Source organism: Notolepis coatsorum (genome assembly GCF_963971535.1).
Source record: "Notolepis coatsorum genome assembly, chromosome: 1".
Lineage (NCBI taxonomy): Eukaryota > Metazoa > Chordata > Actinopteri > Aulopiformes > Paralepididae > Notolepis > Notolepis coatsorum.
In genome coordinates this window covers 25,603,973-25,631,258 of record NC_140165.1, presented here as the reverse complement: position 1 = coordinate 25,631,258, position 27,286 = coordinate 25,603,973, and the positions used below count along the sequence as shown (strand labels likewise).

At 47.1% G+C, this 27,286-nt stretch overlaps 1 protein-coding gene across 3 annotated transcripts in view; it reads left to right on the top strand.

Annotated features, from left to right (window-relative positions):
• trim25l (tripartite motif containing 25, like) overlaps positions 1–27,286 on the top strand; it is a 39,902-nt gene that overhangs the window by 3,166 nt on the left and 9,450 nt on the right. Inside the window, exons 2-11 of one of the 3 annotated variants that reach the window (XM_084319045.1) lie at positions 7,474–7,569; positions 7,974–8,207; positions 8,888–9,047; positions 13,124–13,162; positions 22,178–22,216; positions 22,667–22,711; positions 23,658–23,717; positions 23,938–23,985; positions 24,160–24,222; positions 27,062–27,232. In XM_084319045.1, the coding sequence (XP_084175171.1) occupies positions 7,474–7,569; positions 7,974–8,207; positions 8,888–9,047; positions 13,124–13,162; positions 22,178–22,216; positions 22,667–22,711; positions 23,658–23,717; positions 23,938–23,985; positions 24,160–24,222; positions 27,062–27,232 (955 nt within the window). The remainder of the gene's footprint in view (positions 1–7,473; positions 7,570–7,973; positions 8,208–8,887; positions 9,048–13,123; positions 13,163–22,177; positions 22,217–22,666; positions 22,712–23,657; positions 23,718–23,937; positions 23,986–24,159; positions 24,223–27,061; positions 27,233–27,286) is intronic. The other 2 variants (XM_084319046.1, XM_084319047.1) reach the window with 2 other exon arrangements.

Below are 27,286 nucleotides of genomic sequence, written 5' to 3'. Positions count from 1 at the left end.
CAGATCGTCTGGTAATTGGAACGTTCCTGATTCGATTCTGGCTCCTCTCCCGGCGCAGTGTGTTGAGGTATCCTTGAGCGAGACACTCCCAAATGCTCCCGATGAGCAGGTCGGCACCTTACATGGCATAAGTTGTAAAGCACTTTGGATAAAAGCCGACAAATGTAGTCCATTTACACCGTATTAAGGCACATAGAGGCAACTTTTCAGGAGAAAAAACAACAAGGTTTCAGAAAATTATTGCACTTTAGTCAAGTGTGGTTAAAGCAGACTTCTCAAACTTTTTCTGTCAGGCCCCCCTTTGGCGGACCAAAATATTTGGGCCCCCCCCCCTCGCCCCAACAAAATAGTCAGAAATGGGCCATGTTTAAACTTATTGAAATAACACCAATATCGTTGACCTTTCAAATTGGCCCTATATTTTGTTTTCAGAGCTGTCATGGATGAAAAGCCAGCTTCACACAGATACTGTATGTGGTGCTGAATGGTATCAACACCTTAACTGCTGCATCATGAGATACTTGGTACTCAGCACCACACTCTGAAACTAGCTCTCTAGGTGGTATCAGATGAGATTTCAAAGAGTTCTTCCAAGAGTTTGGATGGAGATGTGTCAGGAAGCTTTGTCTCAATGTTGTCTGTAAAAGGTTTTTTTTATCCAGAGTAACTTCATGATCCTTTTCTGTGTTTTATTAAATAATGATTTTCAGATTTTGAGAAATGGTATTTCATGGAGAACAGTGCAGCTGCAACAGATAAGCACTTTAGTGATACTTTTCTGTAATAAAAAAAAAAAAAAAAAAAAAATTTTTTTTATAAATCTCAAGGCCCCCCCTGTCATGCCTCTGCGCCCCCCCTGGGGGGCGCGCCCCCCACTTGAGAAACACTGGGTTAAAGGAACACGCCAACATTTTTGGAAATTAGCTTACGTCTTCTCCAAAGAGAGACATGTAGATAGATACCAGTTTCCTCTCTGTGTTCAGTAGAAAGCTATCTGGCTGCATGTTAGCCTAGCTTAGCACAATTAATGGAAGCGGACATGACCGGTTAGCCTAGGCATTGTCGAACTAACACCTCTCCCGAAGGCTAACCGGTTATGTCCGCTTCCATTCATTGTGCTAAGCTAGGCTAATATGCAGCCAGATAGCTTTCTACTGACGCAATGTTGGTGTGTTCTTTTAAGATAAGATATCCTTTATTGATCCCCTTGGCGAAATGCAGGTGTCATAGCAGCATGGGGGAGGGGGGTACAGGTACAGGTATGGGCAGGGTGATAGTATAAGACATAAATATAGGCAATCAAATTATAGTAAAGATAAAAATAAGCAGTGTAAACCATATAATTAACTCTGAATATAAGAATATGAGCAAGTAAACAGTGTAATCAAAGGTGCAGATGAGGGTCTGTGTGCCCTATCAGTTATATTAGGCTATGTTACAATACATTTAAACCCTTTATTTATCCCCATAGGGAGATTCAGGTGTCCATCACAGCATCAACATCAGGTGATTGATTGAATGAAAATTTTATAACAGATTGCAGAATGGGTACAATACAGTAAGGCTCAATACACACAATTGTTAAGGGGATGCAGACCAGAGAAAGACTTTCGTCTTGTTTACATCAGGGTCCCCCATTTTCAATTCATAACGAATTGTAAGTAAGGGTGCAATTAGCACCGTGCAATCCATTCTTTGTGGATCTAGCCCTTTAGTGTCTAAAGTGAGTAAAGTGGGTGTTAAGGTGAGTGTTTATTTAAAGTGAGTGTGTACGTGTGGATGTGTGTGCTGTGAGTGTAGATGATGGGTTGTTACATAGTGTCATTGTCATTGAGCAACAATGCTGCAACAATGCTGCAGATGTTCTACCAGTCTGTGGTGGCTAGTGCCCTCTCTTTTTGCTGTGGTATGCTGGGGGGGGGGAGGGGGGGGGGGGGGGCAACACCAACACAGACAAAATAAATAAACTGGTCAAGAAAGCAAGCTCTGTGGTGGGAGCGGACCTGGACAGTCTGGAGGTGGTGGCAGAGGGGAGGACGAGGAGGAAGCTGTACGCTATCCTTGAGAACCCCTGCCACCCCCTCCATGATGAGCTGACCGCAATACGGTCCACATTTAGCCACAAACGTATCCCCCCCCCCCCCCCCCCCCACCCCCCCCCCCCCCCCCTCGACATACCACAAAGCGCTTCGGGCAGTCCTTTGTGCCGGTGGCAATCAGGCTCCACAACCAGGCAGGGCCAGGACGGGCTAACTGCTGTGGACTGGAGGAGCTGATTTGTGGACTGTAATCAATTAACAATTAACAACATGATTAGATAATTTTTTTTACCACTTTTAGCTCTATCTTAGCGCTTTCTTAGCCCTACGTACCATGTCCGTCTTTGTTTTGAACACATACTAACTAATTGTATGTTATGTATGTAAACCATATTTATCGATAATTTGGCCCGATTTATCGATTCTTCCAAATGGCATATCGTCTCAGCCTTAGTTGTCATATGGTCAATAACACTTAGAATCTGAATATACTGTATACTATGAGTAAGTAAAGTATACAGTATACACAGGTGCACCTCAGATGTTAGGTTACTTTCATGGGTTTATGTATATTTGTCATTCTTGTCCAATGACCCCAAACTGAAGGTCTAAGTCTATACTGTTAAGTAAAAGCCGATGCTGAAAGTTTAGTACTCGGCAGAGGTGTGGAATCAAGTCACATGACACATCGACAAAATCATGAAAGTCTTGCAACTCAACTTGGACTTTAACACCAATAACTCGTAACGTCACTCAGACTTGAGCCTCATGACTTGATACTCTCCCCAAGCCCAAAATATTCTTAAGGGTATGGCATAAAAAGTGTAAAATAGAGTAATTATAAACATTAAAAAAAAAAGAAAAAATCATCCACAGAGTTTTTAGAAAGGTGCAGAATAAAAATATAGCTTCCCCCCCCCAAAATGATTGATTAATGATTAACTACTGCGACATCTAATGGCTGAATGTTATCTATAGCAGTATAGCACCTTTAATTCCCCTGATTACAGCCGAGATTAGAGCAGGCGAGCAGAGAAGTAAGTTTTGTGTCAGTGCAGAATCATCTAAATGTACTATACTACTATATATTACTCTGTTAGACAGAATGCATTAGGACTTGAAACCAAAAGTTTCAGACTTGTGACTTGCTTGAGCCTTGCCAGTCTTGACATGGGACTTTATTTGGCAATTCCCAGTCTTTAATTGAGACTTGACTTGACCTGCGTGGGACGTGTGTATGCCTTCGACGACGGAACTGCATTTCCGCGTTCGAGTTTTGCGCTCTGATTGGCCAGGTCATGTGACATGTGCGCCAATCGTGGGACAGCAAGTTCTGCGCCTATTTCCGGGTCTAACAGCCTGCAAACTACCTGGCGTTCTATCGCCATGCTCTAAGACAAACTCTAACCTTAACCAACTTCGAAAGAGTGCCTAAGCTTAACCGTCGGAATCAGGGCAGGCGTTCTATCGCCATGCTCTAAGACAAACTCTAACCTTAACCTACTTCGAAAGAGCGCCTAAGCTTAACCATTGTAGAAACTTGCGGTCCCACGATTGGGCGTACGCGTCACATGACCAGAAATGACCTGGCCAATCAGAGATGCGGAAATGCAGTTATGTTGTAGAAGGCATTCAGGCGCGTGGGACTGGTATCGGCAGTGGAAAAAATGGTATTGGTCAATCCCTATGCAACAGGCACAGTGGTATCGGACCATCCACTATCCAGTATACTCTGTCTATTCTATTTTAGTCTTTTTATTACTGACTTTTTTTTTTTTTTTTTTTATCCACTTTTTTCTCCTATTTTTTCTATTTTTCTCCCATCCCAATTCCACTGTGCCAATTCTTCCCTCCCCTGTCTTGAACGTTGCTCACATATGCCCCCCACTGGCCGGTTGTAGGGAGGATAGAAGCCTAGCATCACGTGTCCCCTCCAATACACGAGGAGGCAGCCTGTCACATCTTTTCACCTGCCAGCGCGGACTCTCATTGGCGAGGTGTAACGTGTGGGAGGCTCACACTACCCCCGCCATTTCCTGTCTCTGCTGTGCAGGCGTCCCCAACCGACTTGTAGGAGTCGCTGTCCACAACGTCCAGATTACCACCCATCGACTTCCACCCGCTAACTATGCCAATTGAGTTAGTACGACGGCTGGCCCAAGCCGGAGGCAACGCCGACAGCCGGAGTCGAACCCGGTGTCTCTTGCGTTGGTGACGAGTGCAATGTCCGCTGCGCCACCCATCCGCCCTGTCTTTTAAATTTTTTGAAACTGAATCAAACAATAAACAAAGAGGCCTATTGGGATGTTAGATCCTAATGTGAAAAACTGTGATTTGCATTACCATGTCCACTTTGCTGCCATCTTTTTTATGCTCATTTTATGTCTGTTTTATATGTCTGCACTTTATGCATTGCTCATTTTATGCTATACAAATAAAGTTATTATTATTATCCCTAGATCGCGTGCTATGCAACAGACAGTGATATCGCTCCCCTAGATGTCATGCTAGATAACAGACAGTGATATCGCTCCCCTAGATGTCATGCTAGACAACAGACAGTGATATCGGTCCATCCCTAGATAACAGACACAGTGATATCGGTCCATCCCTAGATAACAGACACAGTGATATCGGTCCATCCCTAGATAACAGACACAGTATGGCGGCTACGTGGCGTAGTGGGCAAGGCGCTCGCCACGAAATCTGGAGACGCTGGGCTCGCCTGTTCGAGCCCAGCGCTCCAGATTTGCTTTCAGTTTAGCTGGTCGTCCGTACTAATACACATTGGCCGTATTAGGGGGTGGGAAACTGATGGGTGGGGATCGGGCGTTGTGGACAGCGACTCCTACAGGTCGGTTGATGCGCCTGCGCAGTGGAATCAGGAAGTGTCGGGGGCAGCGTGAGCCTCCCACGCGTTACTCCTCACCACTGAGAGATCGAGCTGCGCAGGTGAAAAGATGCGACTGCTGTTACCTCAAGTACCGGAGGGGACTTGTGCTATGTATGACTTAGTCCACATTGCAGCCGGCTTGTGGGAGGCAAGAAACAGCGTTCGTGACAGGGGAGGGTTGAATTGGATGATACGAAATTGGGATGGGAGAAAATATAGAAAATGGGAGAAAAAAGTGGATAAAAAAAAATAAGATAACAGACACAGTGATATCGGTCCCCTAGATAACAGACACAGTGATATCGGTCCATCCCTAGATAACAGACACAGTGATATCGGTCCATCCCTAGATAACAGACACAGTGATATCGGTCCCCTAGATAACAGACAAAGTGATATCGGTCCCCTAGATAACAGACACAGTGATATCGGTCCCCTAGATCAGGGGTTCCCAAACTTTTCAGGCCAGGGCCCAGAAAATAAGGCGTCAGAGAGCCGCGGCCCAATGCACATCGTCGGGCCTTTTTTTTTTTTTTTTTTGCCATGCGACCGATTTTTTTAGCCAAATATCACTTCAATCCTATTAAGTTAGTTCAAGTTAGTTATTCATTTATATGTGCTATTTATGAGAGGGCTAACTTGTTGCAAAATAATAATGATAATAATAATAGCCTCATTAAAATACTATTGTTGCTTCGGTTGTTTTCAGCGTTTTATGTGCATAATCTGTTATTTAGTTTGAAATGTTCGTTGAAATAAGTAGATTTTTCGTTTTTGTTTATTTATTAAGTTAATATAAAACCATATAGTCACATTTTAAAATACAATAGAATAGAATTTTAGAATACAACTAGAAACACTGTCCTGGCCTGCTTCTAAGTTCAGTGGCCTGACAAAAAAAATAAAAAATAAAATAAATAAATAAAAAATAATTTTTTTTTTTTTTTTAATTTTTTTTTAAATTTTTTAAATCATCTCGCGGCCCACCCGTGGCTGCTCGCGGCCCACCTTTGGGTCGCGACCCCGACTTTGGGAACCACTGCCCTAGATAACAGACACAGTGATATCGGTCCATCCCTAGATAACAGACACAGTGATATCGGTCCCCTAGATAACAGACACAGTGATATCGGTCCCCTAGATAACAGACACAGTGATATCGGTCCATCCCTAGATAACAGACACAGTGATATCGGTCCATCCCTAGATAACAGACACAGTGATATCGGTCCCCTAGATAACAGACACAGTGATATCGGTCCATCCCTAGATAACAGACACGGTGATATCGGTCCATCCCTAGATAACAGACACAGTGATATCGGTCCATCCCTAGATAACAGACACAGTGATATCGGTCCATCCCTAGATAACAGACAGTGATATCGGTCCATCCCTGGATAACAGACACAGTGATAATATCGGTCCATCCCTAGATAACAGACACGGTGATATCGGTCCATCCCTAGATAACAGACACGGTGATATCGGTCCATCCCTAGATAACAGACAGTGATATCGGTCCATCCCTGGATAACAGACACAGTGATATCGGTCCATCCCTAGATAACAGACACAGTGATATCGGTCCATCCCTAGATAACAGACACAGTGATATCGGTCCATCCCTAGATAACAGACACGGTGATATCGGTCCCCTAGATAACAGACACAGTGATATCGGTCCATCCCTAGATAACAGACACGGTGATATCGGTCCATCCCTAGATAACAGACACGGTGATATCGGTCCATCCCTAGATAACAGACACGGTGATATCGGTCCATCCCTAGATAACAGACAGTGATATCGGTCCATCCCTGGATAACAGACACAGTGATATCGGTCCATCCCTAGATAACAGACACAGTGATATCGGTCCCCTAGATAACAGACACAGTGATATCGGTCCATCCCTAGATAACAGACACAGTGATATCGGTCCATCCCTAGATAACAGACACGGTGATATCGGTCCATCCCTAGATAACAGACACAGTGATATCGGTCCATCCCTAGATAACAGACACGGTGATATCGGTCCATCCCTAGACAACAGACACGGTGATATCGGTCCATCCCTAGATAACAGACACGGTGATATCGGTCCATCCCTAGACAACAGACACGGTGATATCGGTCCATCCCTAGATAACAGACACGGTGATATCGGTCCATCCCTAGATAACAGACACAGTGATATCGGTCCCCTAGATAACAGACACAGTGATATCGGTCCATCCCTAGATAACAGACACAGTGATATCGGTCCATCCCTAGATAACAGACACGGTGATATCGGTCCATCCCTAGATAACAGACACAGTGATATCGGTCCATCCCTAGATAACAGACACGGTGATATCGGTCCATCCCTAGACAACAGACACGGTGATATCGGTCCATCCCTAGATAACAGACACGGTGATATCGGTCCATCCCTAGATAACAGACACGGTGATATCGGTCCATCCCTAGATAACAGACACGGTGATATCGGTCCATCCCTAGATAACAGACACGGTGATCTTCCCTTTCAGAAAGTACTGTCGGTGGTTCAGGCAGAGACTCACCAGAAATTGAAAGAGAGAGAGCTGGAGCTGAAAGAGATGAAGAAGATGATGGAGGTCATGAAGGTCGGTCGCTCTTACGGAGAGAATTTTTTTGTATACTTTAGTATACTTTTCATGTATTCAGAAAGTATACCGACATTGTGTCCAATTGAAACCACTTAAGTTGTACTTAACCCTTTCACTGCCACACAACAACTGTCTGTAGTGTGGTAGTGAAAGGGTTAAATAAAGATTGAATGAATGAATTACACTTACAGCCCTAAAAATACATTAAAAGTATACTCTCAGAAAAGTACATCTGGGTTGAAATGTAATTTTTTTTTACACACTTATTTTACAAAAACCTTCAGTATGGAAATGTAATTTTTCTATATTTGACGATTCTATATCAACCTATAAGGTTGAAAACAACCGGAATTACCCTTTAATTCCTGCACTGAACATCTCTATGTACACCTCTCCCTCAGCGCTCGGCAGACCTGGTGCACAGGGACACGGAGCAGGTGCTGGAGGAGCTGCAGCGCTCCATGGAACGCCTCCAGGAGATCTTGGTGGAGGTGATGGAGCAGGCGGGCCAGGAGAAGATGGCCCGGGCCCAGGAGGTGATGGACAGCCTGGAGGAGGAGACCAAGGAGCTGAAGAGGAGGGACACAGAGATGAAGGACCTGGCCTGCTGCGAGGACCACATCCATTATCTTCAGGTACAGTGGAAGGCACGAGAGAGAGAGAGAGAGAGAGAGAGAGAGAGAGAGAGAGAGAGAGAGAGAGAGAGAGAGAGAGAGAGAGAGAGAGAGCATAATCCATCTTCTATAATCCTACAAAACGGGTGGCTACGTGGCGCAGTGGGCAAGGCGCTCGCAACGAATGCTGGAGACTAGGCTCGAACAGGATGCCTCCTGTTCGAGCCCCGCTCTCCACATTGCTTTCAGTTTAGCTGGTCGTCCACAGTAATACACATTGGCCGTATTACGGGGAGGGAAACTGAAGGGTGGGGATTGGGCGTTGTGGACAGCGACTCCTACAGGTCGGTTGGTGCGCCTGCGCAGTAGAATCAAGAAGCGACGGGGGCGGGGCCCCTCCAAAGCCCAGACCCTCGACGCTGAAAGATCGAGCCGCGCAGGTGAAAAGATGCGACGGCTGTTACCTCAAGTATCGGAGGGGACTCGTGCTATGTATGACTTAGTCCACATTGCAGCCGGCTTGTGGGAGGCAAGAAACAACGTTCGAGACAGGGGAGGGTTGAATTGGACGATATGAAAAATTGGGATGGGAGAAAAATAGAAAATGGGAGAAAAAGTGGATACAAAAAATATAATCCTACAAAACAACGTTTTAATTAAGATGATGTAATGTTATTGCCCACATCGTGTGCCCTCTGCAGACAGTGGAGATCATGTGCAGCCCGCGAGAGTCTGGAGACCTGCCCACCGTGCGGGTCAATGCGGACGCCTCGTTCGAGCCGGTGAGAGTGGCCATCCTGGACCTCAGGGAGCGAGTGGAGGAACTGTGCAATCAGGAGCTGAGCAAGATCACCAAGCAAGGTCCGTCTGCTCAGAGAATGTACTTGCATACTTCCATGCACGCACGCACACACGCACACACTCTAAGCTTAACTGTAACAACTAACGTTACATCCCTAAGCCTTATCCTGATCTTAACCTATAACCCTAACCATAACCCCTAACAATAGATATGTTTTTCTTTAACATTAACCATAATCTTATGTAATATAATCACTGTAATCCCATCATATATAATCTGTTACTTTCCAACTGTGGCCGGGCATTGTGTTACATTGTTACGTCACGTCACACTACATTGTGTTACATTGTTACTGTCACGACGGGGTTAGGTAGAATGCAATAATACAGAAAGGGAAGGAATGGAGGAGGCAGAGGCGAGGAGTGAAGCTTGGAGAATGATGTTTACTGTAGAATCCAGTGCAATACAAGGAAAAATACAGAAACTAAATAACAAACATCACAATACAAAACAACAAACACTAAGACTTACTAGAGGGAGAACGGTGCGACACGACGTGGAGGAACAGGGGGTAACTGGAGGAATGTCGCCACACAGAAGGGAGGACAGACAGAACCCTATATACCCCAACTAATTATCAATTAAGAACACCTGGCCAACACAGAATCACAAACAACCCCTAGACAATAAGCAAAGAACAACTAAACACAACTAAACACAAAGGCAACTCCTAACAACCCAAAACAGTGCATGACATCACACCAGGGAAGGGAAAGACAATAACAGTACACACCATGACACCACATTAATCATACTATTAATTATTGTTATCACAGTAGTCAGGATGTCCAGTGTACTGGAGCGCACCGATTGTTTGTCACCACTAGAGGGTGGTAGGGCGCCAATGTCAGGCCGAGGGCCAATGTCAGATAGAGGGCATTGCCCAAAGTTAGATGGAGGGTACTGCCCAATGTTACCATCCTGCCCAGTCCAGCCAGGACCGGGCCTAGGATCCTGACAGTACCCCCCCCTCAACGGGTGGCTTCCAGACACCCGAAAACAACGTCCATAAGCAGGTGAGGGAGGAAGCCGGAACCCCGGAGAGGACCCAGGGAGAGGACCCGAAGACGAGGGACCAGGAGGCTGAACGAAAAAACCAGGAAGGGCATAGCAGCCAGGGGGGTAGAAAACGGGCGCAGATGCCCGGAGAGGGGGGGTGGGGACGGGAACAGAGGCCCGGGGAGGAGGACTGGACCTGGGAACAGAGGTCCGACGAGGGGGGGTGGGGATGGGCACCGAGACCCGGGGAGGGGGGCAGAACCTGAGAACCGAGGCCCGACGAGGAGGGCTGGACCTGGGAAGCGAGGCCCGACGAGGGGGGGTGGGTACAGGTGTAGAAGCCCGGGAAGGGGAGCTGGACCCTGGAGCCGGATCCCGGACGAGAGGCCCTCCAGCAGCCGGACTAGGGACCGGTTCAGGAGAGCCGGAATGGAGGTGCGGCGGCGACGACCCCCGGAGCAGGATCCCACGCAGGCCCCGGCGAAGACCACGGCGAAGACCCCGGCGGAGACCACGGCGAGGACCAGGACGCCGATCACGGCGCAGAGCTGGACCAGACGGGGAGCCAGGATCCGTCGAAGAGCCGGGAGCCGGCACGGCAGCCGGACCAGGTGGAGAGGCCGGGCAGGGCGTGGAGACCGGATCGGTCTCGGCGGCGAGGCGTGGTGTAGGATCCGGGGATGAGGAGCCAGGACCCAGAGCTGAGGCTGGACTGCGCGTGGAAGCTGGACCAGCTGTGGAGGCCTTACTAGCCATTCTAGCCTCGGGGGCTAGGCTAACTGTGGGCCCTGGACTCACTGTGGGAACTGTGCTAGCTGAAAATGCCTGGCTAGCTTGGGACATCTGGTCCGTCTCAGGTACTAGGCTCACCCTGAACCTGGAGCCTAGTCTGGCAGTGGAGACTGTGCTAGCTGGAGACATCTGGTCTGTCTCCGCTACCAGGCTCACCCTGAACCTGGAGCCTAGGTTGGCAGTGGGCGTCTGGTTAGCTACTGTAGCGGAGCTAACAGGCGGGGCTGTGCTAACTGGGGACGGCCGGTTAGCTATTGGGAGGGGGCTAACGGGCGGAGCTATGTTAGCTGGGGATGCCTGGCTAGCTTGGGACATCTGGTCCGTCTCCGGTACTAGGCTCACCCTGAACCTGGAGCCTAGTCTGGCAGTGGAGACTGTGCTAGCTGGAGACATCTGGTCTCTCTCAGATACTAGGCTCACCCTGAACCTGGAGCCTAGTCTGGCAGTGGAGACAGTGCTAGCTTGAAACGGCCGGTTAGCTATTGAAACGGAGCTAACGGGCGGAGCTAGGTTAGCTGGGAGTGGCTGGTTAGCTCTTGACACTAAGCTAACCGGCGGAGCTATGTTAGCTGTGGACGTCTGGTTAGCTGTATGAGCGGAGCTAACGGGTAGAGCTGTACCAACTGGAGACGTCTGGCCATCTATAGTGGCGGAGCTAACAGGAGGAGCTGTGCTAACGGGGGACAGCCGGTCAGCAATTGGCACGAAGCTAACGGGCGGAGCTAGGTTAGCTGGGAGTGGCTGGTTAGCTATTGGCATGAAGCTAACGGGCGGAGCTAGGTTAGCTGGGAGTGGCTGGTTAGCTCTTGACACTAAGCTAACCGGCGGAGCTAGGTTAGCTGTGGACGTCCGACCGGCGATGGACATCCGAGCAACCTCAGCGGCTGTGGGAGGATCTAGGCTGACCGTAAGCCTGAGAACAGTCGGCAGGCTAGCTACACTAGCCTTCGGCTTATGCTTCTCCATGAGGACAGCAATATGTTCAGCCATCTCCCACATCGCCGTCTGCAGTGTCGGGTTCTCAGTGGCGACCTGGTCGATCTTCCGGAGTAGGAACCCCCATTTGGCCAGTGAGTAACTCTTCATGTCACCGGCCATCAGGGCCAGGACAACGGTGATGGTATCGCTTGCCTTTCCTGCTGCATTCGTTAATGTTGGTGGCGACATTCTGTCACGACGGGGTTAGGTAGAATGCAATAATACAGAAAGGGAAGGAATGGAGGAGGCAGAGGCGAGGAGTGAAGCTTGGAGAATGATGTTTACTGTAGAATCCAGTGCAATACAAGGAAAAATACAGAAACTAAATAACAAACTTCACAATACAAAACAACAAACACTAAGACTTACTAGAGGGAGAACGGTGCGACACGACGTGGAGGAACAGGGGGTAACTGGAGGAATGTCGCCACACAGAAGGGAGGACAGACAGAACCCTATATACCCCAACTAATTATCAATTAAGAACACCTGGCCAACACAGAATCACAAACAACCCCTAGACAATAAGCAAAGAACAACTAAACACAACTAAACACAAAGGCAACTCCTAACAACCCAAAACAGTGCATGACATCACACCAGGGAAGGGAAAGACAATAACAGTACACACCATGACACCACATTAATCATACTATTAATTATTGTTATCACAGTAGTCAGGATGTCCAGTGTACTGGAGCGCACCGATTGTTTGTCACCACTAGAGGGTGGTAGGGCGCCAATGTCAGGCCGAGGGCCAATGTCAGATAGAGGGCATTGCCCAAAGTTAGATGGAGGGTACTGCCCAATGTTACCATCCTGCCCAGTCCAGCCAGGACCGGGCCTAGGATCCTGACAGTTACGTCACGTCACACTACATTGTGTTACATTGTTACGTCACGTCACACTGCATTGTGTTACATTGTTACGTCACGTCACACTACATTGTGTTACATTGTTACGTCACGTCACACTGCATTGTGTTACATTGTTATGTCACGTCACACTACATTGTGTTACATTGTTACGTCACGTCACACTACATTGCGTTACATTGTTACGTCACACTACATTGTGTTACATTGTTATGTCACGTCACACTACATTGTGTTACATTGTTATGTCACGTCACACTACATTGTGTTACATTGTTACGTCACGTCACACTGCATTGTGTTACATTGTTACGTCACGTCACACTGCATTGTGTTACATTGTTATGTCACGTCACACTGCATTGTCTTACATTGTTACGTCACGTCACACTACACTGTGTTACATTGTGTCCATCATGTTCCCTCTACAGTGAATGACACGACACTCTTCACCTTGAGAGACGGCAGTGGTGAGTCTCGTTTTCTCCTTAGTGTTTGATGAAAATAGTTCCAGGAATAGTTTCCATTTCATTTGTTCATTTAAAGGGGAACACCAACAACCCGGTTTGTTCCAACGAAGGATTTTCAGTCCATTAAAGATGGCTCAGTCCATATTTGTGAACATGGGTGTTTCAGTATATCTTTTATTAAACTGAGGTTACAGCAGTGCGCATGTCAACACATCACATCCGGTCAAGCACCACTAGGTGTCCCTCTAACACAGGCTATAAACATATGCCTGTAACATCTCCTTTCCTTTAGCTGTTTGCAAATAATGATATGCTTGCATCTTGTTTATCAATCACAACTTCAAATGACATTCTAACATAACATTGCCCAACTGTTTCCTTTTTTTCTCTTTTTTTTTTTTTTCAAAGTCCAGTCATCATAATAACATTACTTCGATGACATTCTAACATAACATTGCCCAACTTTACTCTCAAAAAAAATTACAAGTCCAGTCGTTGTGGTGGCCGTGACAGGCGGCCACTCCGTGAGTAGACACCATGGCCTGCTGTGTCAGTACCCCTTGTCGTCACGCCCGTCACCGGTGTCCTCGGTGCGTGTGGCGTGCAGGGATGTTCCTCGCCACCTACCTCCCCTTGACTTGGGACAATCTGCGTCCCGGCAGAGGCTGTCACTCCAGTGACATGAGCTTGGTCAGGACTGCTTTGCTCCGGCCGTAGTATGTCCGACTGTTGTGCTTGGGCTGAGCGCTCCGCAACACGCAGATCCACTCGGTTGCGTCTGTAGTGTGTGCCGTCCACATCCACCACAAATGAGCGAGGAGCGACCCTCTGGAGGCATTGGCCCAGGCGCCACCTCCCTGTGCGATCACCGGGCAGAGGCTTCATCCTTATGTGATCTCCAACATTAAGCTCTGGAAGGTCCCTGGCAGCCGTGTCGTAGAATGATTTTGCGATCCGCCTTTTCCACCGCAGCTTCTCTGCTACTCCGTCCACCACCCGTGGTAGAAGCAGGCTGTCTGTGACCGGCAGTGAAGTCTTGAGCCTGCGTGCCATTAAGCGCTGGGCCGGGCTGCTGTCCATCCCCTCGGTGGGTGTGTTACGCCAGTGAAGGATGGCCAACCATGTATCCGTGCCATCCAATTTTGCCCGCTTACAGAGTGATTTGACAATCTTAACGGCCGACTCCGCCTTGCCGTTGGATTGAGGATGTCGGGGTGAAGACGTGACATGGGAAAACCCCCAGGTCGCTGCAAACCTCCTGAACCGCTCGCACGCAAACTGTGGGCCATTATCTGAGATCACCCTGTCTGGCTGTCCATAACGTGCAAACTGAGCTTTGCATCGTGTGATGAGTGTGTCAGCAGACAGATCCGGCAGATGATCGATTTCCCAGAAGTCTGAGTATTGATCTACAATGATAAGATAGTCCTTTCCCGCATATGAGAAAACGTCCATGCTTACTGCTTGCCACGGGCGTGCTGGTATGTCATGCGACATCATAGATTCCTTCTGCTGGACTTGTGCATACTCGTTGCATGCGGAGCAGTTTGCCACAAAGTCCTTTATTTCCGCTCTCATGTTTGGCCAGAAAAGGGTATCCCTGGCACGCCTGTAACATGCCTCCCCACCAATGTGGCTAGTGTGTATGCGTTTGAGCAGTTCAGACCTCATGGCTTTTGGTATAATGACACACTGTCCCCTGTATAACACTCCATCTTGAACACTCAGCTCGTCTCTGAAGGGCCAGTATTCCCGCACTGCCAGTGGGGTGTCCTCTTTAAAGTCTGGCCAGCCACTGAGAATCACAGACGCCAGCTCCTGGAGCACATCATCTGTCTCTGTGTGCTGCACAATCTGGCCAAATCTAAAAGCCGTAACATTCAGGTGCTGCGCCTGGTCCAGTTGTGAATACTCTGCCTGGGTGCTGTCCACAGCGCACACAGCATGCTGCACGTACGGGGTGTCAGACCCATGGCACGGCAGGGTGGCCCTGCTCAGGGTGTCGCTGACATACATCTCGGGGCCAGGCTTGTAGACCACATCAAGATTATAGTTCTGCAGCTGCAGCAACATACCCTGGAGACGTTTCGGTGCACTCAGGAGGGGCTTCTTGAATATTGTGATCAGCGGCTTATGGTCAGTCTCTGCGGTGATAGTGTTCCTGCCATATAGGTACTGGTGGAATCTCTGGCAGGCGAAGACTATGCTCAGACACTCTTTCTCGATCTGAGCGTAGTTTTGCTCTGTCTGCGTCAGTGCCCTCGAGGCGAAAGCCACGGGCTGTCCCCCTTGCAACAAACAGCCCCCCAGCCCGGTCATGCTGGCGTCGCTCTGGATCGTAACAGGCTTTGTGATGTCATAATATTTGAGTACAGGTGTGCTGGTGACCATTCGCTTCACTTCACGCACCGCATCTTCGTGTTTTGGCAACCAATGCCACATGACGTCTTTATCCAAGAGCCTGCGGAGCGGCTCACAGACCTCAGAGAGTTTTGGCAGAAACCTTGCTAGATACGTCACAAATCCAATAAAGCGCTGTACCGCTTTCACGTCTGTGGGCATCGGCATTTCCAGCACGGCACGTGTTTTCTCTGGGTCAATTTTCAGTCCCTCCGCAGACAGTATGTGGCCGTGGAAGTGTACGGCCTTGAGTTTGAATTGCAGCTTGCGCTCACTCAGCCTGAGTCCCACTGCTCTGCATCGTTCCATGAGAGCACTCAAGTTTTTGTCGTGGTCCAGTTCGGCTTCGGCATCCGTATCGCCACATCCGACCACCAGGATGTCATCAGCGATCGGTTCGATACCGGCCAAGCCCGTTAGCAGCTCATGTTGTTTGCGCTGATATATCTCAGGCGCAACAGAGACTCCGAAAGGGAGCTTGAGCCATCTCATCCGACCCCACGGCGTCCAAAAGGTCGTCAGACGGCTGCTCTCGTCGTCAAGTTTGCACTGTAAAAAGGCATCGCGAGCATCCGCCAGTGTGAAGAGGCGGGCCTTTGGTAACTTGTACAACACATCTTCCAGTGTAGGCATATGGTAGTGAGACCTCCGCAGCGCTTGGTTGAGAGGCTTCGGGTCGATACAAATCCTTATTTTATCTGGCTTTGCCACCGTCACCATGTTACTTATCCATGGTGTGGGCTCAGTCACAGGCGTGATGTTGCCGACCCTGACATGTCTGTCAAGTTCCTCCTTGACTCTCTCCTTCAGAGCCACTGGGACATTCCTTGGTGCGCACTGCACCGGCACCACTTCAGGATCCAGCTCAAAGTGTATCACTCCCGGGACCGACTCGATTGGGTCATTAAAAACATCATGATAGTCTCTCAGCAGCTGCACTTTTGTGAGGGGCATAGGTGGACTTATATCAACTTTATTAAGTTCATCCGGAACCGTGAAGCTCACGAGGCCCAGACGTTCGCACGTGCTCCCCCCGAGAAGAGGCTTCTGCTCGGTGTCGACTACCTCAAATGTGAGATTGTGCTTTTCTCCACGGATGACACATTCAGTGTGAAATTTTCCCAGTGATGGCATGATTTCCCCAGAGTATAGTTTCAACCTGGCCGTGCTCTGGTGTAGCGCCGCTCTGGGTGACAGCTTCTCTTTAATCCTGCGGCCCATGACATTGCAGGTAGAGCCTGTGTCCAGCTGGCACTGCTGCTTTTTTTTATTTAGGCTTAGATTCACAAACCACTTGTGCCCCTGCTGGGCCTTTGCAGTATTTACACATTCAGTGACTTGAAACAGTCTATCATCTGTATCTGAGTATTCCCCCTTCTTGTCATCATCTTCAAGCACATTTATCTTTTTTACTCTGTCAGACCTGCTACCAGCCTGGCATACCTTGGCAAAGTGATTTGCTATGCCACATATCCGGCAGGTTTTACTATAGGCTGGGCACTGCTCTCTGCCCCGTTTGTGGCTCCCCCCACAATATTTACAGCTCCACTGGGGCTCCCTCTCCGCTGGCGCCGCCCTCCTTTGAAATGCGCGCCTCTCGCTCTGTCTGTCAGCGGCATTCACACTGTCTGTCTGCGCTGGCGGGGCCATCACCCTTATATGTCTCTCGGTCAGTTCAGCGAGCCGACAGATTTCAGTCGCCGCTAGTAACGTTAACTCACGTTCCCGCAGTAAGCGCCTCCTGGTGCCTTCATTTGCGACACCCAACACGAGCCTGTCCCGAATCAGCTCGTCCTTCAGTGCGCGGTATTCACATGCTGACGCTCTCTCCTTTAGCCTCGTCAGGAAACAGTCTATTGGCTCATCAGTCTCCTGTTTGCAACATCCAAACATGTATCTTTCATAGATCACATTCTTCGCAGGCTTGAAATGATCCCTCAATGCGCGCAAAATATCAGCTGGGTCCTTGCGTTGATCATCCGTCAACGCGAGGCTGTGTGTATAAACATGACGGCACTCACTTCCCATTAGCCGTCTCAGCGTGGCTGCTTGAACTGGCTTCGGCTTTTCATTCAGACCGGTAGCTAGCAAAAAATCATCAAACTCTGCCCTGAAAACATCCCAGTTCTTAGCCAAATCCCCAGACATGCGCATGCCCTCGGGCGCTGGGATGCTGTTGCTCGCCATGGCGTGGTTTTATTCCTTATACGTTTATTTCTTTCGGAGCTCCCGCTTCTGACACCATGTTTCAGTATATCTTTTATTAAACTGAGGTTACAGCAGTGCGCATGTCAACACATCACATCCGGTCAAGCACCACTAGGTGTCCCTCTAACACAGGCTATAAACATATGCCTGTAACAATGGGCTTCTCTCTCCAAAAGTCAGACACCACAAGTAAGACTTATATAACACCTGGGGCTGCTCCATTGACAATGAATGGGAAACCTTTTTTGTGGAATGTTTATTTGAGTTGTTGTACCCAAATGAGTTTCAATTCCATAGTAGCTATCTCAATGCCGAAATAATGTAGAACATTCCCCTGGGTGCTCTCAGTGTCATCTTTACCATAGATATATATCACTAGATGGCTCAAGGCAGAGTCTCCGGCGTAGTTCACCGGCGGCCATCTTGCTTGAGTGGACTACTGCTTTAACACTTTGAGAGCCAGCCGTGTTTTCCTTTTTACCCCCTTGAATGCCCAAATCCACTCCAATGTTAACGTTAATATCGCCTAATCTATGTTTTAAATTATGGCTTATTATGTGTCTAATCTGCCCGTCGCTTATCAAAGACTAATTTTCCAGTCAACATTGTCAAAGCAGATTGTTTTTTTATCGCTTCATTTCAGTTTGATAGCATTTTGAAAATCACTTGTTTTCGCGGAAAAAACAACACATTCTATGATAATCGTCTTTTACTGGAATATTCTAGAACGTTGTCATTTGTCGGCCTATTTATGAATCGTTTTCAAATAAACGCTAGATAATCGATAGTATATGTGTGCGCACGCACGCTCGTGCCGCGCGCTGATAATCGCTGCTCTTATTTCCTGATGGCTTTTACAGTCAAAACAGCCATATCACATATAGGGGAAACGCTTATATATCCGTGAAAACGAGTCTGATTATCCTAAGACTGATAACATAGATTCCTTACCTGAGATCAGATGGTATCCAAATGGTTTATTCCAATTTCCGATCGCCATTCGAAAAAATCGCTCATTTGATTGATCCATCGTGTATACAGTAAAACACATATTCGCCGCGGCACCAAGGCACCAGAATGAACTCTGGTAGACCCCGGTTACATCAGTGAGAAGTAAAATGTGGAGTCAGAAATCCTTTCTCCCATTCACTTTCATTGAGTCCAATCCAAAAGGGTGATTTACCATCTGGGAGATGATAGGGGGCGCTTTTTTCACATCTGAGCGCCTGGGGTGACTGGATCTCCAACGGTAGGCTCGCTTGATGCAGAACAGAGTATTCTCGTGATGGGCATTCAACCCGCGGGGGGTAAACCAGAGAAATCTCGGGCGTGGCATCCAAAGTGTTAAGGTGATGATCTGCACACAAAAAAAAATACTCTTAACTCACAGAAATCTTGACGGATTTACAAACGGTTTGGTTTATTACAAACGTTATTGACGTGGAAGCATTTTTTTAATAATTTTTTTTCTTTTATATGAAAGTCCATTATAATGTATGCAGTATGATAACTACATCTCTGACGTTTTTAACAAACCAAACGGTTGAAAATTTTGCAAGCTATGGTTATTTCAATAGTACATGCATCATAGTACATGCATGTTATGAGTGGGCGTGCTTCACCCATGCAAGATGACCGCCATGTGGCAATGTCGGTCTCCGTTGGCCAGCAGCGCGGGTGAGTCATCTAGTGATATATATCTATGATCTTTACCACCTTTCTCATTTCATTGTCTATGGAGCAGCGTGTAACGAGTCTGGCAGTGCATCATGTGATGACGTTAACAAGAAAGGGAACGCACCACGCTAGCATGAGAGAGCTAGTCAGACGATGTCACTGTTAGGATTTAACACATTGTCATGTATCCTTTTATTTACTGTATACTTATAACCATACAATGCCTGGTCATACGGCTCTATACTCTCTCAATATACAAAATGTAGATCGATATATACTGTAGATTCACAAACACAAGCTAAATCGTTACTGAAGGACAAGTTAACGTACCGTACCAGATGGCAGGTAGACAGGAAGTGAAGAGAGTCACTGGCTCAAGTTACCCAACGCTAAATTGAGTACAAACAAAGGGTGCCACCTAGTGATAAAACATGGCACTGCAACCAAATAATATCACTCAAATATAGTAGGCACATTTGTGACCGTGACAAGCTCCATACTGATGACATCACAATTTTTTGTTTTTGCCCTTTAGCTTTTGAATTTGTGAGAAAGTTGTTCATGTTCACTAATATCTTTAGATTGACTTAGACCACAGGCATAACATGAATGATGAATGGGGCGTGGTTCCCCTTTAATAGAGCACTGCAGTGTCGAAAATCTAAAGATTAGCCGCAATAATGTCACTATGCAACATATAGAAACCCACATTCTCTAGGGGCGGTCAGGTGGCGTAACGGAGATTGCGTTCGTCACCAACCCCGGAGACGCTGGATTCGCCTGTTCGAATCCAGCTCACAGCTCCGGGGTTGTCACCAGCTTGGCTGGCCGTTCACACTAATACAATTGGCAGTATTAGAGGGTGGGAGAAGCTGGCGGGGTGGGTCCGGGTCGTTGTAAACAGCGACTCCTACAGTTCGGTCGGGGCGCCTGCTAAGCGAGGATAGGATCTAAGGGTGGTAGTGTGATCCTTCCACACGTTACACGCTCTCAGTGAGAGTCCGCGCTGCCAGGTGAAAAGAAGCGGTTGATTGGCTAGACGTGTGTCGGAGGAAGCACGTGATAGCCTCCACTCTCCCAGACCGACTGTGGGGGGTAAGTGCGCAGCGACCAGGAAGGGGATTGGGAATTGGCATAACGACTAACATTGGGATGGGAGAAAATCGGAGGAAAAAGGAGGGGGGAAAAAGATAAAGAAAAAAGAAAAAAGAAAAAAAACACATTCTCTGATGTAAAAAAGCAGTTCGATAGATTTCTTTCATTCTTGTAGAAACCAGAAAACGATTATTCAAATTGACGGTTTTTAAAACACAACAGCCATCACTATGTACACAGATGTGGAGCCCTAGTCCTGGTCATCAGTGATGTTGTTGAAGGAGGGTGGAGTCCTTTCTTAGAACATTTCATGCTGGGCTTCATACTGGATACCCAGCTCCTCCTTAGTTAGCCACAACAGTAGTAGGTTTGTGGAGTAGGTTTCAGCACTGTGGAGTAGGTTTCAGCACTGTGGAGTAGGTTTCAGCACTGCAGTAGGTTTCAGTGCTTATATAGAGTGAAGAGTGACCCCATTACTTTACATTAGTTTTGAGGCTAACTCGCTGGAGCTGCGGGTGTCCAGTATGAAGAACAGCATGGATTGCGCTGAGAAAGGACTCTACTGATCAACAACATCAGTGGTCAGTAGGTAGTGGTACAACTGGTAATAGAGCTAGGGATTGAAAATGAACTTACTCTTTAACCCTTTCACTACCACACACTACAGAAGGTTAACCCTTTCACTACCACACTACAGCCGGTTAACCGTCTGTAGTGTGTTAGTGAAAAGGGTTTACCTTCTGTAGCGTGTTTTTTTTTTAATTTCTTTTATTATATTCCCCCCCCCCCCTCCTTTTTCCGATTTTTCTCCCATCCCACTGTTAGTCGTTATGCCAATTCCCAACTCCCTTCCTGGTTGTTGCGCACTCCCCCCTACTGTTGGTCCGGGAGGCCGGAGACTGTCACATGCTTTCCTCCGACGCATGTGCAGCCAGCCGGCAGCCAGCCTGGCAGCGCAGATTCTCACCGGGAGAGTGTAACGTGTGGAAGGTCACACTACCTCCCTCCAGATCCTACCCTCGCTGTGCAGGCGCCCCGACCGAACTGTAGGGGTCGCTGTCCACAACGCCCAGGACCCACCCATCAGCTTTCCCACCCCTAACACTGCCAATTGTGTTAGTATGAACGACCAGCCAAGCTGATAGCAACGCCGAGAGCTGGATTCGAAACCCAGCGTCTCCAGCGTTGATGGCGAGCGCCTTGCCCACTACACCACCTAGCCGCCCCTCTGTAGCGTGGTTGTGAAAGGGTTAACCCTTTGTCGTGTGGCAGTGAAAGGTTAACCGTCTGTAGTGTGGTAGTGAAAAGGGTTGACCTTCTGTATCGTGGTTGTGAAAGGGTTAACCCTTTGTCGTGTGGCAGTGAAGGGGTTAACCTTCTATATTGTCACCGTGAAAGGGTTAACCCTTTGGTAGTGTGGTAGCGAAAGGGTTAAATAATATGCATCTGCTTTACAATCTCAGCGCGACTGAGTTCTTCTCTATGTTGCATGGGAAAATGATCACGGCCAATCAAAATGTTCACCAGAGGCTCCCGTCATGCAGAACGTTCTCCCCAACCCAAGGTCTGTGGAGCTCTGTTGAAAGTTGAAAATACCTTTTGCTAACATATTATTCCTCTCCTGTCGTGTGCCAGCCAATCGGAATGGAGAACTGAAGGGAGGGTTTTTAAAACGTGAGTTTCTCATTTTACTCTGCATGTGCTTTTATTTTCTTCATCATTTCTAAATAATGACATGATTGCTTGGATATGAATTGAAACATTATATTGACATTGTATTTCCAATGTGCATCTCCCATAGTATTTTTACAATGTTCATCTCACATATTGTTATTTTTTTTACCATGTTCATCTCACATATTGTTATTTTTTTACCATGTTCATCTCACATATTGTTATTTTTTTACCATGTTCATCTCACATATTGTTATTTTTTACCATGTTCATCTCACATATTGTTATTTTTTTACCATGTTCACCTCACATATTGTTATTTTTTACCATGTTCATCTCACATATTGTTATTTTTTTTACCATGTTCATCATCTCACATATTGTTATTTTTTACCATGTTCATCTCACATAGTGGGTTTCTTTTCTTTTTACAATGTTCATCCCCTATAGTGTTTTCCGGTTTGGGCTCTCGCAACACAAACAGTCGTCCTCAAGGTATGTATAGTGCTTTGATGTCTACAGCACTCCCCTCTAAAACCAGAGTGTGTACTTCCTACACAATGTTCCCACTGTTACCACGCCATTCGTTTTCTTTTTATAAATACTCCACCTGTTTTCTACCCAGAAGACAACTGCTTCTTCCTCATTTCTCCAAGCATCTCCATTTCATTTGAGATTCAGTGGTGTTTGGAGGCGTGATTACACAAACAAACAAGCATTTCTCGGAGACGCTCTCTGATTGGCACTGACTGACGCTCTCTGATTGGCCACTGACGCGTTTGGCCAATCCGCGACGAGCTGTGTCTTTGCCCATTTCCTCGTCAAACAGCCTGCAAACTACCTGGCGTTCTATCGCCATGCTCTAAGACAAACTCTAACCTTAACCAACTTCGAAAGAGTGCCTAAGCTTAACCGTCGAAAGAACTTGCCGTCACGCTCTAAGACAAACTCTAACCTTAACCTACTTCGAAGAGTGCCTAAGCTTAACCAGTGTAGAAACAGGCGTCGGCCAATCAGAGAGCGTCTCCGAGAAATGCGGCTTGTTTGTGTAATCACGCTGTTTGGAGCTATGGTTTGGAGCACTGAATTATCTGCATTACTGACACTTAAGTGGAATGGAGTCAGTAACCTCATGACAGAATAAATCAGAGCCTCTAGGTGGCGGTATACACGTGAGAACATTTCCCCTACACACATTGTAGAAGAAGTTCATCTGACTCAAATGGCCACACTGTATATCTATATCTGTCTATGGTGGGTAGTGGTACTAATCTTCATAAACTCATCCCCTTCATCTTTGGGTATAGTATAGGGTGGGTAGCTACTCTAAAGGGGACCTATAGTGAAAATGGCCATTTCCTGTCTGTCCAATCTAATGTAATCTAATCACATGTAATGTAATGTAATATAATCTAATGCAATCTAATCTAATGTTTTACAGCTCCCACTCCCAGTCCCAGTGTCTCAGTCGCAGTCCGTGGCCCAGAAAGACGAGGATTAGGTAAATAATGAAGTGATGTATATAGTCTGTTCATCACCTCTGATTAAACATGAGTGATGTATGTAGTCTGTTCATCACCTCTGATTAAACATGAGTGATGTATGTAGTCTGTTCATCACCTCTGATTAAACATGAGTGATGTATGTAGTCTGTTCATCACCTCTGATTAAACATGAGTGATGTATGTAGTCTGCTCATCACCTGATACTCTCTGTTTCAGGTGTGGGTTCGAGAACTCAAGACGTCAGGAGCAGAGACACACCACGGGGTGAGGCTGAGTGTGTGTGTGTGTGTGTGTGTGTGTGTGTGTGTGTGTGTGTGTGTGTGTGTGTGTGTGTGCACGCGCCAATATGGGCGTGTTAACAATGTGAAATGAGTCCACATGAGTTGTTTGTGTTGAGACTGTTCTTGGTCATTCATTGTTCTTGGTCATTCATTGCAGACAGAGGCAACAGTTCAGCCCGACCACAGGACAGACAGCACAGAGAAGACAACAGAGAGCCAGGTAAAAGATAAACTATATCATTATCATTAAAGGGGTAATGATAGATACTTTTATTGAGCTGTAATTAACACAAGGATTCAGTGTCATCTGGTGACATCACTGGTGGTCATATTCAAATGAATTGACTCCCAATGGATGCAAAACAGTTCAGAGCCTTGTGAGATTATGTGCAAAATAAATTGGTGTTGTTTTTTGGTGAAGTGCCCCTTTAAATCATTAAACATCTTTAAAACCATGTTGAACCTTCTGTCATATTCTAATCTGAATGCTGTCGCTGGTCAATGAAGCTAGAGTCCCTCATTGGAATAGATCATTTAAAATAAATAATTGGACACCTTCTTTTAATATTGTCTGTTTCGATTGAAATGTGAAGACATTTTTATTTTCTCTATTAGCCTCTGTAACTTTATGCGCCAAAGCACAGGCTGATCGGCCCTATAGTTTGTGAGATATTGCACAGATTTGAGATCCGATTTTAATTGGATCCAGTGTAGGTACAGGATATAATCGGCTGGTGATCAAGTTCGGGGTCCTAGATGAGTAATAATGACAGTTATATGTGATTTGCATGCGCATGTGTGCCTAACGGCGATAGCATCAAAGTGTCAGGCGTTTACATGCTGTACCGAAGATCATTGGCTGTACGTGGCTTCACTGTGGTAAAGGAGGCAACACCCAGACAGAGGGGAGGAGACAGAGAGTCACGGTCTGTTGTCCCTCAGAGGGGAGGAGACAGAGTCACGGTCTGTTGTCCCTCAGAGGGGAGGAGACAGAGTCACGGTCTGTTGTCCCTCAGAGGGGAGGAGACAGAGAGTCACGGTCTGTTGTCCCTCAGAGGGGAGGAGACAGAGAGTCACGGTCTGTTGTCCATCAGAGGGGAGGAGACAGAGAGTCATGGTCTGTTGTCCCTCAGAGGGGAGGAGACAGAGAGTCACGGTCTGTTGTCCATCAGAGGGGAGGAGACAGAGAGTCAGGGTCTGTTGTCCCTCAGAGGGGAGGAGACAGAGAGTCACGGTCTGTTGTCCCTCAGAGGGGAGGAGACAGAGAGTCACGGTCTGTTGTCCCTCAGAGGGGAGGAGACAGAGAGTCACGGTCTGTTGTCCCTCAGAGGGGAGGAGACAGAGAGTCACGGTCTGTTGTCCCTCAGAGGGGAGGAGACAGAGAGTCACGGTCTGTTGTCCCTCAGAGGGGAGGAGACAGAGTCACGGTCTGTTGTCCCTCAGAGGGGAGGAGACAGAGTCACGGTCTGTTGTCCCTCAGAGGGGAGGAGACAGAGTCACGGTCTGTTGTCCCTCAGAGGGGAGGAGACAGAGAGTCACGGTCTGTTGTCCCTCAGAGGGGAGGAGACAGAGTCACGGTCTGTTGTCCCTCAGAGGGGAGGAGACAGAGAGTCACGGTCTGTTGTCCATCAGAGGGGAGGAGACAGAGAGTCACGGTCTGTTGTCCCTCAGAGGGGAGGAGACAGAGAGTCACGGTCTGTTGTCCCTCAGAGGACAGGTTCCACTGGTTTGTAGAAAGTCCCTCCTGGTCACAAGCTACTTCCTCTTCAGTATTTCCTCCTGGGTGTTGGCGTGACGTGTCCTAACTATTCCCAAGTCATTTTCAAAATGGCAGCTGCGTTATTACTAGGCCACAACATCAGTCATTCAAAATATGATACATTCCCACATTTCTTTATCAATGACCATATTTCAGTAGGCTAATAATAGAGACTTCCATTCCTCATTTTTGTATTTGTGCCTATATGAAACGTATAGAAGTTTCATACCTCCTTGCTGTTTGTCAGGCATTAGATACCAATATACAGTAATTGCACACGTATGCACACGCACGCACGCACCCACGCACCCACGCACCCACGCACGCACACACACACACACACACACACACACACACACACACACACACACACACACACACACACACACACACACACACACACACACACACACACACACACACACACACACACACACACACAATACTTTGCAATACTTTGTCTTATAGGGAGTGCCCTCTTGTCATTTCATTGAGCTGTAATTAACACAACACATGGCTTAAATGGCCTTGACATCCCTGGTGGCCATATTCAAACAAATCTTCTCTCAATAACTGACAAACTGAATTAATGTGTGCTAAACTGTTTTTGGATGTGTGTGTGTGAGATTATGAAGTGTCCCTGCCTTTAACCTCCTAAGCCCTATAGCATATTTTCAGAAAACTTGCCTAAAAGTAGTTACTCATTTATTTGGAAGGTCCATTTGTATGTTCTTGGTATGTACTATGTAGGGACATCTATGTACCTCAGGGAATGTATTCCCAGTGTCAGGAATATTGTGTCTGTTACTATGCTTGAGTAAATTGTAATGAACCAAAGGAGAATATAAATTATTATTTATTTTTTTCATCTTTGACAGTGAATAACACCATGCTAACATTGACCAGACGTGAACAATTTTGAGAAACTTGAGCTCATTCAGCACCTTCTTGAGATCAAGTGTACTATAAATCTAAGCAAATGAATAAATGGTAGATGATTTTACAGTTTATTTTTTAGATACAGTACTGAATTTTGCCATCCGGACAATTTGAAATATGAATATAGAATATAGAATATCAGGCCTATAAATTACCTTATTATGGCACGTCATACATCTATGGATCGGGCCAAATCTCCTCTTTCCAATGGCAGAGTTAAATCTGGATTTAGTACCACCAGGCGCCCGTTAACAATGCCTATGAATATTTCATGATTCCACTAGGGTGATCTTATTTTCTGTCTATGCTGAAGCCAGACACTGAAACCCACATCTCTCTCCTCTGATGTCTGTGTCCACAGCTAGGGGGACCAACCCCAGGCCCAGTCCCAGTCCTAGTCGGAGAGAGTCCCAGTCTCTCTGGAACAGGTCTGACCAGAACCAGGCTTCCTTCTCCTCTGTTGCCTCCTTCTCCTCTGTTTCCTCAGCTCCTGCTGTAACCCCCATCCCAGCACCAGCACCAGCATCAACTAGTAAGTTAAGAAGGCTCTCTTTTTGTCATTGTGAAGACGGACCCCACAAGGTAA